Below are 18628 nucleotides of genomic sequence, written 5' to 3'. Positions count from 1 at the left end.
TTTGTAACCTTGGGAGGAGGAAACTTGAAAAAGTAAGCTACTCACAGTAAAAAATTAGACCATGATCTTCTTGAATAAATAGTTCCCCTCCAGCTAGATTAGAATTATCCAAAAGTTATGAGTACAACATGTCAGAAATAATTTTGATATAACTTTATTAAATCAGTTCATTAGCGTGTGTTTCCTAAATACCCTCAACATATCTTTTTAAGGTGAGCAAATAACACTATGCCCATAAAGAAATACAATATAAATACTGATCTTGCAGACATATGTTAGTGCTTAGATCTTGTGTAAGTGAGGAATCCCGTCAGATATATTTATCCTGTTTGGGATAGGGGTATCCTTAGGGGTGTCCCAGCGAGGGGACAGGCTGAAGCACCCACCACAGAGTGCCCTAGACAACTTCACACTGCATTGCATGGAATCCCCTTGGGAATGGTGGCTGTCCCGTGCCCCACTCAGTCACGTCCTTCTGGCACACTGCTCATATCTGTAACTCACCCTGCAGCCCTAAATGCCACCACCCACCCCCACTTTTTGGTGTCCGTACCAATCTGACTAAACAAAAATGAAGCCAGGGGCAGATCACTGAATGTCAAGGCCGGTGAACAAGGGAGCAGCATGCTCCACTGAGGCACAGGCAGGGGAACAGGTGCGACTCAGTGTTGTCAGGTCAGGCATGGAGCTCTGCGACTGTTCACCACTTCGGTTATGCGAAGGGACTGGAGGCTGCTCCCAACGTGTTTGGGCTTGCCACCCCTCAGCTGTGGGACCATGTTCTTTCCCAGCCAAAGGCTGATGACAGATTTCATGAAGAAGAAAGCCACAAGCTAGTACAGGTTCCGAGGGTGGAAGCGCACCTATTTCTGGGCTGCTATCCCATCCCATCCCATCCTGTCCCCTGCGGAAGCTAGCCACACCATATCCTATGTGGCATAGTAATTCAGGGTCAGAAGTGCAACATTACCACAGTTGCTACAATCCGCAAAACAACCTGCTGGTTGGTCTACCCTCTCATTGTTATCCAAGGCATCCAGGGTAATACTGGCTGGCATTCATGAGTCATGGCCTGTCTTCCTGTTTTGGGGGCCAGAGACAAGGCACACATTCTCATCTATCCATCATATCAGTTGGTGGGACACAACTGTATCATTTCATAATACTCCAAAGTCTTACTAATATCTGAGGGCAACTGATAAGAACGGGGGCCAAGGTTGCGGTGCAAGCTCAGGGTTCTTTACTGTATGTTTCATACAATCCTACTGATCCTGCCTAGATCTGGAAACAACACCTGTCCTCCAGGGATGCACTTGCCAGGATCTTCAGGACTTGCCTCCTTATTTCCTCTCATGCTCTTGTGGCTTCCATGATTTATACTGCTTTAGCCACAGGGCCATAATTTTAAAAAATTAAATGCAGATACATCAGAGACCAAACAAAACTAAAAGTTTAGTGGAGTTAGGTTTGCCTTGAGTCCTCTGTGCAAAGGGAGTAATCAGCCTCTTAATGATTCACCTATTGTGCCATGTGTTACAAAATGCAGGCAGTGCTACAGCTGCCTACAGGATTTTTCCAGGATATCAAAATTCTCTGCTGCTTTTCTTGTTCTTACTGCCAAAGCATCCAGCTTGTCTTGGGGACTCTGTATGCTGTATTAGCAACAGGGCATTAAAATCTCAGTTCCGTTTGGCTTTGGTAAAGAAATATTCTGGTTGACACAGGCTGACACAGAGGCACACAAAGCCATCTAGAAAAACAGATGCATCACCAAAGGAACCTCCATCTTCTTTCGGACCGAGTCTCTTAGCTGCCATGAGTCTATTCTACACCTGATTCCAGGCAGTGGGTACAAGCCATAGCTGTTTCATCCAGCAAACAACATTGCCTGACACTGTCCAGAGACAGCTTGTGAGCTTTGAGCGGCAGCATTTAAAATCCTTTTCCAGCTTAATCTGTTTTCTCATAACCAATCTTGATGACCTAATACGACTCGGACCACCACAGAGGAGTCCTTACTTTTCCTGACATTGCCTGGTTAGCAGGAAGAGACTAGGGATGCGTATCCCGTCTTTAATAACAGCCCTGCTGTGGTGATTTATTGCAACCTCTTGTGTGTACTCTCTTGCAACCCTCCTCTCCCCCACTTTTATTCCGACTTCAGCATTACTTTTTGTGTATCACTGTGTGTGGACTAAGCAAAGGAACAATAGTTTTATTGGTGGGCAGATAAGTAGTCCCAAGATTTGAGTCATTTCAGGGGGTTTTCATAAACCAAATCATACTTACTCCTCTGATGTACTAAAGGTATCCTTATGCTACTTGCCTTTACTAATAGGCTACCTTGCATTAGCTACTCCATAGTAATTGTGTTTCAGGTTCTTTAACTAGAGGAAGAGTAATTGTGATGTTGCTCTTTCACTGACAACAAAATATTTTGAATTACCTTTTATTTAGTAGGAAAAAGATCATGCACGTAGATATTGGCGTTAGAAGCTCTGGCATGTCAACTGCTCTGTGGCACAAGTGGTTGTCCAGAAAGTGTTAATGGAAGGAATAAATACCTTCCTAACTGTTTCTAAGGGATCAAAAATGACAACTATAAAAGATTGCAGACCAAAGAAATGGCAAGGCTGATACTGAAGTTGTAGATGTTCTGAGCAGATTTCAAAATAAGTAAGAACTGATTAAAATATGGTTTCTGGGCTTGAACCCTGAATGAGAGAAGCCGGGGACTCCTCTCATTCAAAGCCTGCTAGCCTTAAAGGAAACAGGACAGAACATGCAACTTCAGCCTGGGAAGATCTCCAGGTCTGGATGCACAGCCTTATGGGCTTGCATGTTCTGAGCCAGGAACATCAACAGTAAGAGTATGGGGAGAAAGCGGACTGTTGCTAACCACATAGTGTTTCCATGGGCACTGGCTTCACTCTGGAAAGTTATGCTCTAAGCAAGATGGCATTGTTTAGATTGCAGTTTCTAGCATGTTTAAAGAATTCGCTGGCTGGAAGTCTGCAATCACAGCTTAGTTGTTTCACTCTGTCAGGGCTCTGTCCTGGCCAACCTGCCCACCCGCCAGCACCACGCACCCTCTGCAACAGCTCTGGGGCTCCAGGTCAGCTCAGGCACCGGTGCTCAGACCCATCCTGACCTACTTAAAAGTTGAACCCATTCCCAGCCTGATTCCTGGAGCCCTGTCTCACTGACTGGTTTTCCTGGGTAGACTCTGGACCTGTGTGGAAGGCAGCACTGTCTCTGGTCCTCTCTCTGGTTCTGTCTCCTTGATAGATGTTGGGCCTACATTGTAGTCTGGTCTCCAGGTGTCTCTTGGTCTTCCAGTCTGGACCCTGGACCGGATTTGATTCCTTGCCTTGCTGGGACTGTCAATATCACCAACCCAGTCCTGCTGAGATGCTACAGGACTGTGTCCTGTTAGCAAAGTCACTGTCTGTGCTGTGGCTATGCTTGGCTCCCAGCTTGCTGTTCCTTCTAGAGCAGCCTGTCAGGGCTGAGGGCAGTGATGGGCCTGACTGCCCCTGCCTGGCCTCCTCTAGGACCTCCCCCCACCCTGCCCACAGCCCAGGACCCCATGCCAGCTCCCAGGGACATCAGTCCCTGCTCCAGTGCCGCCACACTGGGGCTGGTCTCCAGGTCCCCACAGCTCTGCCCTGCCCAGCCATGGGCCCTGCTAAGCCAAGCCTGACACCCAGGCTGACATCCTGACCCAGCCTTGGCTGGTCCCAGTCCCTAGGAAGGTGCCCAGTGCCTGGGGATGGGGCTGCCCCAGAACCCCCAGCTGCCCAGTGGGACAGAATGGGCTGCCAGGCCCTGCCTGCTGCCCTGGGGGGATGCCCTGTGGCTCGCAGTGCCTGGACCTGAGGGATCCCTAGCCTTGCAGTACTACGCTCTGGCTTCTCCTAGACACCTTCTGGTCCTTCTGTTCAACACTTTTATGAACAGGCAGGCAGATGGTGGAACGAAAACTATGTTTGTAAAGCTACAGATAACCCCAGGCTAGGGAGGTCTGTGAACTCTAGATCAGAATTTGAATTCAGAACAGAAAACCACAAGTAGCTACATGCCACAAGACACATCCTGCACAGCAATTATTCCATTTTACTTTGCATTTATAGACTTGTCTGGAATACTTTTCTGTCAAGAAAGAAGTAGACAAACTGAGAATTATTCATGGGATATTAAGGAAAACAGGAGGTTTAGAAACATGACCAGTATTTGAAGAAACAATGGAGCACAGTTGCGTAGTCAAGACCGCAAGTATTTTAGGCTGTAAAAAAGAACAATAATCAGTAGTTCTGACCACACCAATTCTGAAAAGTGACGGCATCTAGCAGCTTAGAGTGACTGGCAGCTTTCCACCCCCTGTAGAATATTAATAAATGTTCCTTTTTTATATACTAAAAAATGTTAATGTATTAAAAGTATCACCAACATGTGTACATCCATAAATACAAACATAATCCTAAGAAGAGACATTCAAAATCCTGCATGCCCTGAGGACAGAGAAATGAAGCAGTTTCGATTAATTAATATGGCTTATGCTCTGATCCTAATAAGCAAATAGGAAAGAAAAATCACTTGTAAATCTGCAGTATACTGCAGATTTTCTTTTCCTTGGTGTTTTTTTCAAAGACCCCTGCAGGTTCATATTAATTTAAACATGGCAAAAATTGACAAGCATATTCTTCCACCATTACAGACGCTCCCTCTAGTGACAGCCAGGGTTACTTATTTAGTACCTATCGTCTCAAGCACTGCAAGACTCAAAATTTCATTGTTTTGGGGGTGATTTTTAAAAAAAGTATTTAAAAAAGAAATTTTAAAAAAATTTTAAAAACATTATTCTCATCTGCCAGATTTGATATGGTATCTCGGGTATCTTTGCAGTGCTTATATCATTTATACACAAATCAGATAAACCACAACAGATTCTAACAAAGAAACAATTAGCTGTAATGGGTGTTCCACATAAACTCCTCAAGGGATTACTAGGTATCAACAGTTAAATCTTGTAATATCTGTATGAGGAAGTGCTGAAACTGGGAAAATAATTCAGTAAAGAGTAGAATAAAGACTTGGAGTTTTTTTCTGATTAATCAACATGTTTAGCCATTTTAGACACTTGTAAGATGTGGCAGTTCCTACTTGCTTCTATTTCAGTATCTGAAATAATTTCTGGTCTGTCAGAAAAAATTACATTAGACACACTGCTTTGACACAGCACCACTCATTAGACCAAATGTTCGAATAGCTACATGAAAGAATGTTATTCTAGGTTCTTGAAGATTCATGTCTATATAACCAATTTATCTTCAACTTCAAGAACAGGTAGTTATGGAGTTTTATGATTATGGGATCTTAAGGAACTCTTGTGCTTCCCCTTTAGTTTTATGTCATGAAAAGGCTGTGAAAAAGCTGTGAAAATTGAAATACTCACAACTGTGTAAAGCTTTGTAAAGCCTGAGGTTGATGAGATCCCCAAGCCTCCTCTTCCTTAGGCGAGACAGCCACAGCTGTCACAGTTTTTCCTCATGGGGAGACGCACCAGTCCCTTAACCATCTTCATGGCCCTCAGCATGTTAGTAGCTCCCTCAGGATGCACGAGTGCATCCCACCAGGGCCCATGGACTTCATTAAGTATGTTCAGTTATTTTAGGTAGTCTCTAAATGGATCCTCTTCCAACAAGGGAAAGTCTTCCTTTCTTCACCCTTTCCCCTGGGGTTTTCTGGCTCCAGACTCACCCCCTGGTCTCTGAGGCCTTGGATTCCTAAAGGCCACTCGTGTAAGCAAAGACTGAAGCAAAGGCACCATTCAGTACCTCAGCCTTTTGCATGTCCTCTGTCACCAAAGCCCCTGCTCCCATTTAGCAGTGGGCCCACATTTTCCCCAGTCTTCCTTTTGCTACTTATGTACTTACAGAAGTCCTTCTTATTGCCATGGAAATCCCTTGCCAGATTGGGACACAGAACAGAAGATAGCTTCTTTATTTACAATTACAAAACCTTTTCTTCCTGTCTGCATTTACCCTAAAAAAGATCTCAGGTTTTTTTCCTCAGGCTTATATTGCCTATGCCTCTTCATCTAAAGTCAGCTTCCTAGTCATCTTTGTCTGATTTCATTCAGCTCTGCCTGCATCTCTTGCAGAGCCATCTATGCTCAGAAACAACATCTGGCAAAAACTTTTCTGCTCTCATGATTCAGACTTTGGACAGATCTCGCACTTTGACTTGGGTCATGGCACATACCTCCTTTGATATGGAGTAAGATATTTAACAGAGGAGCTTGACCATTTATTCCATCAATCATAAATCAAAACAGGATTTTAAGCTCACTGATTTAGATGACAATTCATCTAGCCCACAGTACTTCTCTTTCTTGTGTGTCTGATACCTATTCATAAAAGAACTAATTTTCTGAGCCCAGTAAATGATGAACCTTTAAGCCAGTTACTTACTTATTTAGGGTGGTCTTATCTTTTTTTTTTTGACAACCTTCTGAAAGAAATATCTAAATAGTTTCCTGAAAGCCACAAGAATAATGACTTGTCATGGGTGACAAGTTGTGTAGCATGAAAAGACACCACTAGTGACAAATCCAGGAATCAAAAAATTTCAATTTAAGCCTAAAAAAAAGGAATTATTAAATAAAACATTATAGTCCTTTTGGATTTTTCACCCTTAAGGTCTGTGTCCTATACATTTATTTATATATATAGTAATGTAATGGCTCATAATAATCTTTCCTTTTTTTAAAAAATAATTATCTTCTTAAGTGTATCAGTCAAGGGGCTGTCATGGTTTAGCCCCAGTAAGCAACCACGCAGCTGCTCTCTCACTCCCCCCACCCCAGTGGGATGTGGGAGAGAATCAGAAGAACAAAAGAAGAAAAGAAAAGAAGAAAGCTCATGGGTTGAGATAAGAACAGTTTAATAATTAAAATAAAATAGTAATAGTATTAATAATATTGATGATGATGAAAAGACAAATAATGAGAGAGAGGTGAAACCCAGGGAAACAAAATAAAACAACTGATCTAACTGCTCACCACCTGCCAACCAACACTGCCAGTCCCCAAGCCACAAGCGCTGCTTTCCCCAGCCAACCACCCCCAGTTAATATACTGGGCATGACATCACATGGTCAGTTGGCGTCAGCTGTCCCTGCTGTGTCCCCTCTCAGCTTCTTGTGCACCCAGCAGAGCATGAGAAGCTGGAAAAGTCCTTGACTAGTGTGAGCACTATTTAGCAACAACTACAACGTCTCCACATGATCAACACAGTTTTCAGCACAAATCCAAAACACAGCCCCATACTAGCTACTATGAATAAAATTAACTCCATCCCAGCTGAAACCAGGGCAGGGGCACAATAGCATTCATCAAGTAGCACTAGCCTTAAGTAGTAAGGCCTGTCTAAATGAAAGCACTGTCAAGTGATTGTCTCAACACAGCCCTTCAGACAACAGAATGCTGGGATATATATTTTTTATTTCATATAATAACATGAAAGTTTTCTGCGCTTGTAAAGTTAAACAACTTCTAAAGAAGTATGTCTAGTAGAATAGTTTATTGTGCATAGTTATATCATTGATTTCTCATGCAGACTCATTCCAAACTGAAAAGGTGTTCTATAGCAATCCTTACATTTAACATCCTTAAGACAAAGGTAAATAAACAAACAAAAATCATCGTGGTACTGTTCAGCTTCAAAAAAGAGAATTACAGAAATATGAAGATACTTGTTAAAAATGCTAAAAGCAGCCAACAGCGGTGCTACCTTGCATGCCTCATGGTGATTCTTTAAGGACACCAAACGGCAAGTGCATATCTTGTAAATAAGGCTTTGGGAAGGGCATAAGAAAGCCAGTGTTGTTAACACTAGGATAAGGTCAGTTATTAAAAGCAAGAAATCATCCTTCAAAAACTTAATGTCATGTTTTAGGGTAGAACACAAAGTCTTCTTTCAAATGCTAGCAGGCTAAATGTAAAATGCAGTAAAACGAGCTTAAAAACAGTTGAGGAACAACTTGGAAAAACAAAAACTAAAAATCCCTTTTCAAATGGAGCAAAACAAGGAATGCTGCCAGAGTCTATAAGGCTGGTAGATGAATTGGCACATAAAAGGAGAATGTAGAGGAGATTAAGCCATAACCCAGAACTGAATGATGTTTTGTTTCTATGCTTACTGTAGAAGAGCTCAGAGAGATTCTCAGACTGATATTTCTCTGTGGACAGATACATTCAACTTGAGAAAAATAACCAGTCAAAATCTTATTTACTTGGTGACTGAAATAGCAGAACTAGTGACTGTGGTGTACTTCTCAATTAACACCCTTTTTGTACTGAGGACTAGTTAAAATTATGCTAATATTAACAGAGATTCCAAGGAAAATAGAAGAATTTCAGATTCAGAGAATACAGATTACAGAATGCAGAAAGCAGAATCAAAGAATACAGTTTCAGCTCTGACAACGGTAGCGGGAACATTAGTAGGAACTATAACAAGGAATAAAATTAATGGATGAATGTATAAATAAGATATTTGGAGGAAGAGTCAAAACATCTTTTCTTGAAAGACAGATGATCCTCATATATTTTGGAAGTCTTCTGAAGCTGTCAGCAGAACTTTAGATACAGTTTACTTAGATCTTCAGTCTTTAGCACAGCCTCCAGCAAAGTCCCTCATATTATGCAGCCATAGAGTAGAAAGAAAGCACTTTTTTACACATTCAGAAGTATAACTTCCAGAAATGATTGCCAGGAGGTTGGGGAGGCATACAGGATAATACACATTTAGGGGCTACAGGCTTGTAAAAATACACCAAAGGAAATAGTCCTCTTACAAATATCTTCTAACATGACAAATGTGGATGCTGGAGGAAACTACAGAGAGGGTTAGGTCACAGAAAGTAGCCAGGTTCACGTGCTCTCTCTAGAAGGCATCTCCTGCTGTCACTGTTGAACACTGTATGCTGGGCCAAACGGACCAGCAGAGCATTTTTTTTAACGTTTCTATCCAGACATGGTGACAAATAAATGCATGCAAATCTTAGCTCTCTCCCTACTCTAAAGAAAGGTGCAGCAGAAAAACCCTAATGCATCCATCTAGTCTAGAAATCAACATGCACAGGTACCAGGAACAGTGTTTACTGAGCTGACAGTTCATCATGCTGGTAAATTAGCAACCCTCCTCAACAACCCTATCACAGTTACCTCTCATTCCTTGAATTTTGAAAGGAACAGAGGACACCAGAAGTTTGCACTAAGTGTGTTGTGCAAAAAACACAGTTAGCTTCAAGCACTTTGTTACCTTACACTGCTGTTCACTGAACCAACTGAGTCTGAAAACATCACAGGCCTGCTGCTTTCTTCTCCATTGGGAGTGGTGGGAGCTTGATGGTTTGGATTTTCTCCAGCAAAGATACAGTCCAGGAGTCTTGGCATACATGCCTGCTTACATGTTTTCTGTATTTCACTTTTTATACAAAGCAAGCCTTTGCTTGATGAGGATGGGAAAACTATGTATTAGTCAGTGGCATAAGCCTTATTTCATATCCATATGTGAAAGAGTTACAATGTTTGTAGTAATGCTGCAGCTGACAATGCAACTGTGTGCAAAAACAGCCGTCTGAAGCACTGGGAGCATCCGCTTCCTTCTGTTACCACAGTATACCAATATATACATGGATAGCAAGTGCTGTTTGCTGATGAGCTACTTTCACAGCTGATATACATGGTTAGCATGGTCTTTAGGACCAGTGGTTCTGCCTGGTTTGGCGGTCTCAGGCATTGGCATCAGTTTCCACTGGAACATTGTGTTGATAGCAAGCCAGATGTGCTCACATGCAGCATACATGCAAATACATTTCTTATATACACACTAGCCACATCCACAACATACTCCTTACCCCTTCATCCCCTCTGTGATAGCCTGCGAGAGGCTGCTAGGGCAGGAAAATATATCTGCTCATGAATGAATTCTGGGAACCTATGGAGGAGCAAGACCACTGCCAGGTGCAAAACTGAGGAAATACCTCAGAGCTCAGGAAGATTCAGGGCCTGTCTCCCAGAGACCACAAGCAGCCTTATGAGATGGCACTGAGCAGAAGCCTTGACTCTCACCCTGCATTTAGACAGGCCAACACAACCTGACTGTTCTGTAGTTTGCAGAGGAACGGCCAGGGCAATGATCATGCACTGGAAGCCAGGAAGACTTATTTCTTCATTAATTATTCGCTAATGCTTCAGCTCACAGTGAGGTAAATTATATCATTACATTTCTATTCTGTGCCTCACCTGCCTTCAGCTCAGATGAGGACAATGCCTCCTGAGCCAGTGCCTGGGCTGTTGGTAGATACTGCCAGTGTGGGGGGCCTGGCTCACTCCAAAAGTGTAATCATATGGCACATAAGCATGCCTGCTACATTAGAGACTTGTGGGTGAGTAAATGAAAGACTCCTGTGGGATAACAATGAAGGTAGGCAGTATGGATTGTCAGTTATGGTTTATTACTGTGCTCAAAGGCCAATGGCCACTCCCTGGAGTGGATCCCAGAGGCAATACAGGCATATCTGTATTAAAAAAACCAACCCACTGTGTTTACACTGGGCTTGAGTGCTCACCTACAGGTGATTTGCAGCCAAATATTACAGTGGTTTTAGGACTATTGCAAGTTCTGCCCAAGTTTCAGAGAACCAGGCAATGTTTCCTGTGATCACCCACAGCACTCCCTACCTTTCTTCTCTTCGAAGCCAGTCAGTGTAGTTGTTTTTACTGCACACATGGGTAATAGATAAATTTGTGAATAAGAAGATACCTGGCTTAAAGAAACAAGAAAAAGTCAAGAGATAGGAACGGAGATGCCTCCTTTGTAGGAAACAACTGTTTTAAATAGCTCACACAGTCCTTTTCCCGGTGGATCAGCCAGGTGCCCAATGTCCTCATGAGCAGAATATACGCACCTGCTTTGCCAGGGCAACGGCTTTTGTTTCCGCCCTTCCTGTTTAATTAGCTGAGGCATTTGTAAACGCCACCGGGTATTTTGTAGAGGTTTACCTTTTAAAAACTTTCATAAACAGCAGCATACGTGGCCCATACTTCGCCCGGCCGCGGCCCCCGGAGGCGCAACGGCCTCCCCGCAAGGCGGGGCCAGGCCTGCCGTTACAGCTCCTACGGGCGCGCGCGACCCAGACCGGCTCGGCCCGACTAGCGCCGGCGCCGCAGAGCCTCCTGGGAGTTGAAGTCCCCCACGCTGCCTTTCTCATAGCGGGCCTCGCTCATGGACTACCCGTCCCACAGAGCCCCGCCGGGGAGCCCGGCGTCCGGAAGGCGGCTCTGGCAGCTGGTGGTAGGGCGGCTAGTTCAAGTTGCCATAGCGGCGGGCGTGGGGCGCTTGGGTGTGCCCGGGGATTGAGTCGGCTTCGCCTCGGCGGAGGTGGGGCGACCTCCCGCAACTGCTGTGCGGTGAGGGCTGGCGGCGCCTCGGGCCGGCGCCAGAGCGGCCGTGCGGGAAGGGGCTGCGCTGCCGCCGGGGCGGGGTGGGCTGAGGTGAGTGGCGCTGGGCGGCGCGGCGGGGTTGCTCGCGATCCGTGGCGGCGGCCCGGGCAGCCCGCGGGCCTGGCGGGGGCCCGGCCGTCGGTGCCGCTCGGGGGTTGTCCCACTGCCCCCGGGGCTCTCGCCGTCCTGTCCGGGGCAGAAGATCTCGGAGGCTTTCAGAGATGAGCTCAGGTGTTAGTAAAGTTCGACACGTGCACGGCGAGAGGAGGGTTTGCAGAGGGCATTAGCTGAGCTTACGTGTTGTGAACAGTATGAGGGAACCGTTTTCTGTGTTGTGGTGACGAAGAGTGATGGGAACATGGCGTCACAAGTTGACAATGAAATGTACTGGTGCCTGAAAGCATGATGCTGAAATGTCACCGTGCTGGATCACCTTCCTGGCTTTTTGGAAACTTCTCCTGGCTCCATTAGAAGCACTGGAGAAAAGGGTGTCATGTTGTCGCTTTCTGGACCGGCTATCGATTTTTTTTTTTTCAATGCTTAGTCTTAACTATAAGGCTTCAAACATGCCTCTAGTACTGTTAGTTACCTGGTGATAATTAGTCTGTGTGGAGCTAAACAAATAAAAACACTTGAGGGGTAATCAGGTTGTGTGTACTTGGGCTTACTTGAGCTGGAGAACTTGTTGTTGAGACCATCAACTGTACTTCATGTTTGCTTTACCCTGCAGATCTCTTAGCAAGAGAGTCCTCAGTGTAGTTGAAATGCTCTGTTTTCTACAGGAGAGGAAAATACTGAGTATTGCTGTTTTTCCTCACTGCAAGAAACATTATAATCTGTTTGGGTAGCCTAAAAGGCAGTAAAAGACAAATTGATTCTCACTGTCAAGTTGGTTGTGTGATCATGTGCTGACATCAGTCTAGGTTTTTGGAAAAAGTGATATAGGCTTTTTTTGGCTTAAATTATTGGCAAATGTGCATGCAGAATGTTTGTACAAATTTCTATGTCTTTATTTTTTTATCTAAAATGAAACTTCTGCAATTCCTTTAAAAATGAGGATGTTGCTTTATATGAAACGAAACTTCAGTGTAAAAGTACTTTCTCCCACAACTTCTAGGTTGCTCATGAGAACAAAGAGGAACGCTACTTAACCATAAACAAGGCTTTCTTCAGACAAAATGTCCTCCTGTGTCTAGTGCTTTCCTTTATGTTTACCTTGTTTACTAGCCTTTTTTCAGTGCTTTGGCCAGTAAGTATCTTAATGACCGTATTTTTGGACAGCTGAAAACAAACCCATTAATCTTTTTTGCTGTAAATCTTCATTTCCCTTTTGTTTTCTCCATTGTTATAACTTTTCAGTAGTTGGGGTTCTTATGATTAAGTCAATTCTCAGAACAATATTTTCAGTAGATAGGTCAACTGCTGTTTTTCGTTAATTTCTGTCAGTGCCTATCTCTTTTCTGACATAACAAGTTGCAGTATGTGTAGGGCAACTCAGAGGCTCACTCTTAAAAGAATTTGAGCAATTTTAAAGAAAGTTGTTCCTATCACCTGAGATGCAATAACTAACCTTTGGGATTCTGCTAGCTTATGCCACTTCATCTGGAAATGAGTTAAAACACTTTCTGTCATTTGAATGTTCTCACATGTTGCATTGCTCTTAATTTCTCTGTCTACTCGGGTATCCTCAGAAAGCCCTCTTTCACTAATGTGAAACCAATAATGTTGTAAGTGATGTTATTTTGGGCTCTGAGCTTCTAGAAAGAAATGTGTTGTGGTGGAATTAAGAGTTAAGCCTAATCTTTCACTTGGAGCTGTTTGACTCATAGACAAGCTGTATGAATTGCATGATGTAAGGTTCATTTACTAGCTCTCATGGGGTACTTCTGTGCAGTATTCTGCATACAGAATAAATCTAATATATGCTTTTCTTCTTGGTTTGGTAAGAAAAGAGAATTTGTCTCCTGTGAAACTGTGAATGGAGTTCTGTAGAATTGAAGTTGCCAAAACAACATTTACTATGACTTTCTAGTTGAGAAAAATGTATGACATATAGACCATCAACCATTTGCTATGATCTTTCTGACAGTTGCAACACATTTAATAACAACAGTCAGGAAAAATATGCTGGTACCTAGGTCTGTGAGTAAATGAAGACTATATTCCTGTAAATTAATGTCTCAGGGTTGAGTTTCTGATCCCTAATAAGGCTGATCTTGCGCTTAATTCTTAGTGTGACCATTAATAAAGTCTCCCCTTTACTTAGTGTCTTAAAGGTATTTTCACAAAATGCTTTGAAGCTGAAAACTTTGTTCAGCTTGGAGGAAACTGATCACTGAATTAGTTGCTTGTTGGCTTTTGAGTGATTATGCTGCTTGTCATACTCGGTAAGATCAGAAAGAGATGTTTTAGCCCAGATGAACGACACTGCAGTTATAGAAGGAATTAAAAACTACTCTAGAAAAAGGTGATGCCAAACTTGTTTGAGAGAAGTCTTGTTTCATGCTTATCAGTGACACTTGCAGTCTGTGTGCTGGAATGACACTTGCTGATGTCTGTATGAGGTTCTAGTAAAGATTGATGAGAAAGTACAGCTTGATGTAGTAATGTGTAGGATAGAGTAAGTTGTTTGGGTTTTTTTGTACTAAGTTACAGTAAAAATGAATATTCCATGTTGCTATTTCTGCTGGTGTTTTATTTCTTTTATTTTTCTCTGTCTTTGAAAATATCCCATATTTCCTTTTTCCCAGTGCTCAGTGTTTATGCTTTCTCAGCCTCATTTAGACTTCATTTTAGCTGACTCGAGTGAGAGGCACTGGAAGACTGAATTCTGATACTGGCAGTAAAAATGTCCTTTAGTGAGGTACAGGGACAGAAGGTGAGATAAATTAATCACTTCAGGATATGTAAGGAGTATTGGTGTACTTGAGCACAGACTATGTCGATTTACTCTCCTTTCATGTTTGAAAAGTTTGTATCCAAGCCTGGGGAACACAAATTTACAACCTTTTAAAAATTAAATACAAGGCTCTAGAAAAACATCAAATTGCCTTTATATAAAATACAGTATAATAATTGAATCTCATCCAGGATTTCTTTGGGAAACTTCAGTTCTAATGCCTAGAAGAATGACATCTTCACTGCAGCTTTTTTCTGTTGCCTGCAGGGCCAAAGGGAGTTCAAGAGTTTGCCAGTCTATTTCTGCTTCCCCAAAGTAGGCTCAGACCGTCTCTCCTAACAGATGTTGTTAACGCAGCATCTTATGATGGTGATTCTATGATCTTTAGGCAAACTATACTGGTCATAGCTGTCTGTAGCTTTCAATAACTTCTTTTCCCATGTCTGATGATTGTTATTATATTTTTCCCTCCTCTCTACCTTGCCATTCTTAAGACTCTGCAATCCCCATTCTTTTCTTACAAGCATATTTCTTCTGCCTCAAGTAATTTTTGAATTCTAGTCAAGTGAATTACCCCACCATCAATATAGTAATCTGGGTTCTATCAAATTAGCATTGGATAAAAGAAAAAATGTTTCACAGTTTACAGAATTACCCTTATTTTTATATCTTGCATGGTGTTAGCTTTTTCTTTCTAGAGCATGACATCATTGATGCATATTCAACTTGAAATACTAAAACTCTTGAATAGTCTTTTTTTCCTCTTTCTTCTGCCAACTTCTGTTTTCCTTTCTGTATTTGTCCAGTTGGATAAATAGTGTCAGCTGCAAACTTAATAAACATACTATATTGCATTATCAGGCCATTTAATGAAAATATATAGTGGATTCATTTTAGGTTCTCACTTGATACTTCTCTCCAACTCGATACGTACTTTCTGTTAACTGATCTGTGAGTTCTGATACTCAGTTTCGCTTCCATTTTAGGAAACCTTAATTTAGTTCATGTTTCTTTAGCTTACTTTTGTGAATGTTGTGTGTGTCCAAGGTTTAAAAAGAAAATACCTCTACTGCTTCGTCCCTGTTTAACAAATTTAGTTACTCATTACCAGATTGATTGATTTGATATCAACGGATACATTGCTTTTTTTTTTGTGTGTGAGAACAGACCTTTTGCTGGAAACTTAAAATAGTTTATTTTAATTTTTTCCACATATTTAAATGAAGTTGATTAGTCTATAACTTCTTGGCTAGTTTTTTCTTTTCCATTATTTTTAAGACACTGCATTTGCCTTCTTCCATAATATCTCCAATTCTCCTTGAGTCATTAAGATACTGGTTCTTAGGCTTGCTTCAGTCAGTTAGTTGGGATTATTTGTCTTAGTTGGCCCTGGCCAATCTGAACATAATTTAGCAAGTAGCATGAGTCAAAGGGGAATGGTTCTGCAGAGATGAACAACTGATAAAGCCCTGATGTCTCCACTGTATGTTTTGGGGGGAGAATTTTTACTTTGTACTATGGTCTTATCCTGGGTACTGAACTCTTAGAAGTAGTAAGAGTGCATCTTTTGATTTAGTGGTCTCCTAATGGGCTCTGCCTCTTGCAGCTTGGCACTGCCTCATGGTGTGAATGAAACATAACTGAGGAGCAGTTGGAAGATCTGCTTCAAAAGTAGATCCTGCTGACCTGAACATGAAAGGCTAACGTAAATGTAGTTGGAGTCTGTAGTTGCTTTGGGAATACTGTGCAAGTCAGAGACTGTTCATTTACAATCAGGATTTAACATTCATTACTTTTTTCTGGTCTTCCTGCCTAGGTTTCAAGGTACTAATGGCAGATTCATCCAGTGATTCAGACAGCTTTCTTAGGGGTCAAATAGGAAGGCGGCCACCTTTGAGAACATCCCACAACAGAGCTCGGAACTATGGTGCTGAAGAAGTTACAGAGAAGATCCATACTTTAGCAAGCACTTTACAGGTTGTTTACAAAATACGGTTTTAAAGTATTTATAGAGTTTGCATTTCTGTAACATAGGGTCAAATTTTCATTTCTGAAGTTGTGGAAAATACTGTACTGATGGGAAACATTGCTTTCTGTGCAAACCAAAAAGGGTTTGGGAAATTGGTCATATTGCCTTTGATCCGAAAGTACCTGGCTTGTTACTTTTATGCAGCTGTTAATTCAGACAGTAATAGAATGTTTTTAGAAACAATGCTTGGTAATACTGTTTATAAAGTTAGCAAACTGATTAATGCCAAATAAACTTTGTCTGATTCTCACAAGAGGCATTAAATTTTGCAGCAGAAAGTGCCAGCTCCATTTTTGTTGTCTTGTACTGTGTAAAGTTTCCCAGTTCCTAATAAAGTAAATATGTAGGCAGTCAATTAGCTCATGATAGAGTTTACAGTTCAAATGTTTTCTAGATGTGGAACAGCACAGTGAGAAGCAATACTTGTAAACTTGTAAGAGATCCATACCCGAGCAGGAAAAAGTGTTCCCCTAATTCCTGCTTCATCAGTGGAGGCAGCAGAGGAAATATCTGAGTCTCTCTTGCAAGTGGGAGGAGACATTTAGTTATCTTGACACCATTTATTGCTTGAGAAGTCAATCCTGTTCTTCTCTAGCTGACAGTCCTGAACACCTAGAGTGAGTGGACTTATGTATTAGCACTGTGTTGATGTATTGCTTGGCTGGCAATAATTTTTTCTTTTTCTTTGTAATATGTGAGAAGAGAAAAATCCATATAGAATGCTGAATTTAAACTTCAAAACTTCTTAGCTGTAAAATAATCATCAAGCTAGAACAGATGAATTAATAAGAATGTAATCTGTCTGTTTTTTAAAAGGGACTCTGGTGTCATCCTGTTTGTCTAACCTCTTTCTAGCTGTTCTGAAATTCTGATTTTAAGCTAACTGCTTTTTGTGGACTTCTTTTAGGCAGATCTGCCATTGATCCAGCTCTTTGTCTGGTCAGAGGATGCTCATGCAGAGACCTTACCTAATGTGTTGATCTTAAAAAAATTTATTTCTCAGTTGACTTAATTCTGTTTTACAGGCAGGTAACATTAAGCTCATTGGATTAAAAAGGTTTTTCTACAGAGTGGCTGAAACTTAAAAACTCTGTTTGAAGCCTTTTGTTGTACTGTAAATGATAGTGTGTTTTTGTTTGGTTGTGGTTTTTTTTTTTCCCCCCTTCCCTTTAGTCCTGCTCTACATCTTCAGATTCTGGTTACTCGAATATGATTTTGAATGCTTAGACCCTTTAAAAAATGCTTGTGTTATCAATTTACTCTTATAAACCAAGAGTAGTAAAGACAACAGTAATGGTTGTTTAGAGGATATTTTAACTTTTCTTCCTCAAACTTTTTTTTTTTTAAGGATACCAACAGAAATCTAAGACATGTTGACCATTTACTAGGACAATACAGAGAATACAACAAGGAACAAACCAAAGCAATAGCAACTGTGAGCAACTTTCAGTTTATCTTAACTTCTTAAATCTTTTCTGCTAATAGCATTCGTAGCTGAAATCTTGGTAGTGATGGATGGAATATATCAAGAGTTATGTGAACAGAAACTTTTCATATTTGTTTAAGCAATCTAAATCAAACTCTAGTAATATGTTATGTAATAACTCTGGCAGGTTTTGTAGCTTCATTACTTTTCTGGTTTATAAGTGCCAAATACATTGATATGTTATGATACTATGCCAAGTACAAGGTGTGTAGCTGAAATAGAGTATTAGGGAACATGTTTCTTTTGCACAAATAAGTGATAAGACAAAAGCTGAATTACAGTAGGGAATAAAATTGTGATTGTACTGGTGTAGGTTTTTTTTTTTTTCCTGTCGTTCTACAACAGCTTCTCTATCTGTTGACCAGTTTTCTCTAATTGCAGAAGGGGTGAAATTCTCATAAATATCAAGCGTCTACTAGTTTGAAAACAGGTGACTATCCAGAGAGGGTAAAACAAATTAGTGTTGATTGGGCAAGAGGAGTTTATGACTTAGTTACAAACTGCAGCAGGTGCTGCCTTTAATCAGATACATATGAGACATAGGAATACTCTTCTCTCTACCCTCACACGCAAAAGCAAATATGTAGAAAAGAAGGCTTGTTTTCTCCAGACAGCTTGCTTTCTAAATCGGTATGCACAAGCTCTGCATGGAAGTAAATGGGGATATTACATGCCTTAAAAAATTTTTTCTTCTGTTTGGAT

General features: G+C 41.5%; 1 protein-coding gene across 9 annotated transcripts in view; it reads left to right on the top strand.

Annotated features, from left to right (window-relative positions):
• The first annotated feature begins 11291 nt into the window (after positions 1 to 11291).
• CEP128 (centrosomal protein 128) overlaps positions 11292 to 18628 on the top strand; it is a 144176-nt gene continuing 136839 nt past the window's right edge. For 4 of the 9 annotated variants that reach the window (XM_075103641.1, XM_075103642.1, XM_075103638.1 and 1 more), the window contains exons 1-3: positions 11340 to 11563; positions 16228 to 16388; positions 17789 to 17875. In XM_075103641.1, coding sequence (XP_074959742.1) covers positions 16242 to 16388; positions 17789 to 17875 — 234 coding nt within the window. In that variant the 5' untranslated portion in view covers positions 11340 to 11563; positions 16228 to 16241. Of the gene's footprint in view, positions 11564 to 16227; positions 16389 to 17788; positions 17876 to 18628 lie in introns of those variants that run through there. The other 5 variants (XM_075103647.1, XM_075103646.1, XM_075103640.1 and 2 more) reach the window with 4 other exon arrangements.

The sequence above is a fragment of the Phalacrocorax aristotelis genome, chromosome 9 (assembly GCF_949628215.1).
Source record: "Phalacrocorax aristotelis chromosome 9, bGulAri2.1, whole genome shotgun sequence".
Lineage (NCBI taxonomy): Eukaryota > Metazoa > Chordata > Aves > Suliformes > Phalacrocoracidae > Phalacrocorax > Phalacrocorax aristotelis.
Note: the sequence above shows the minus strand (reverse complement) of the source record. Positions and strands in the feature narration are given on the sequence as shown.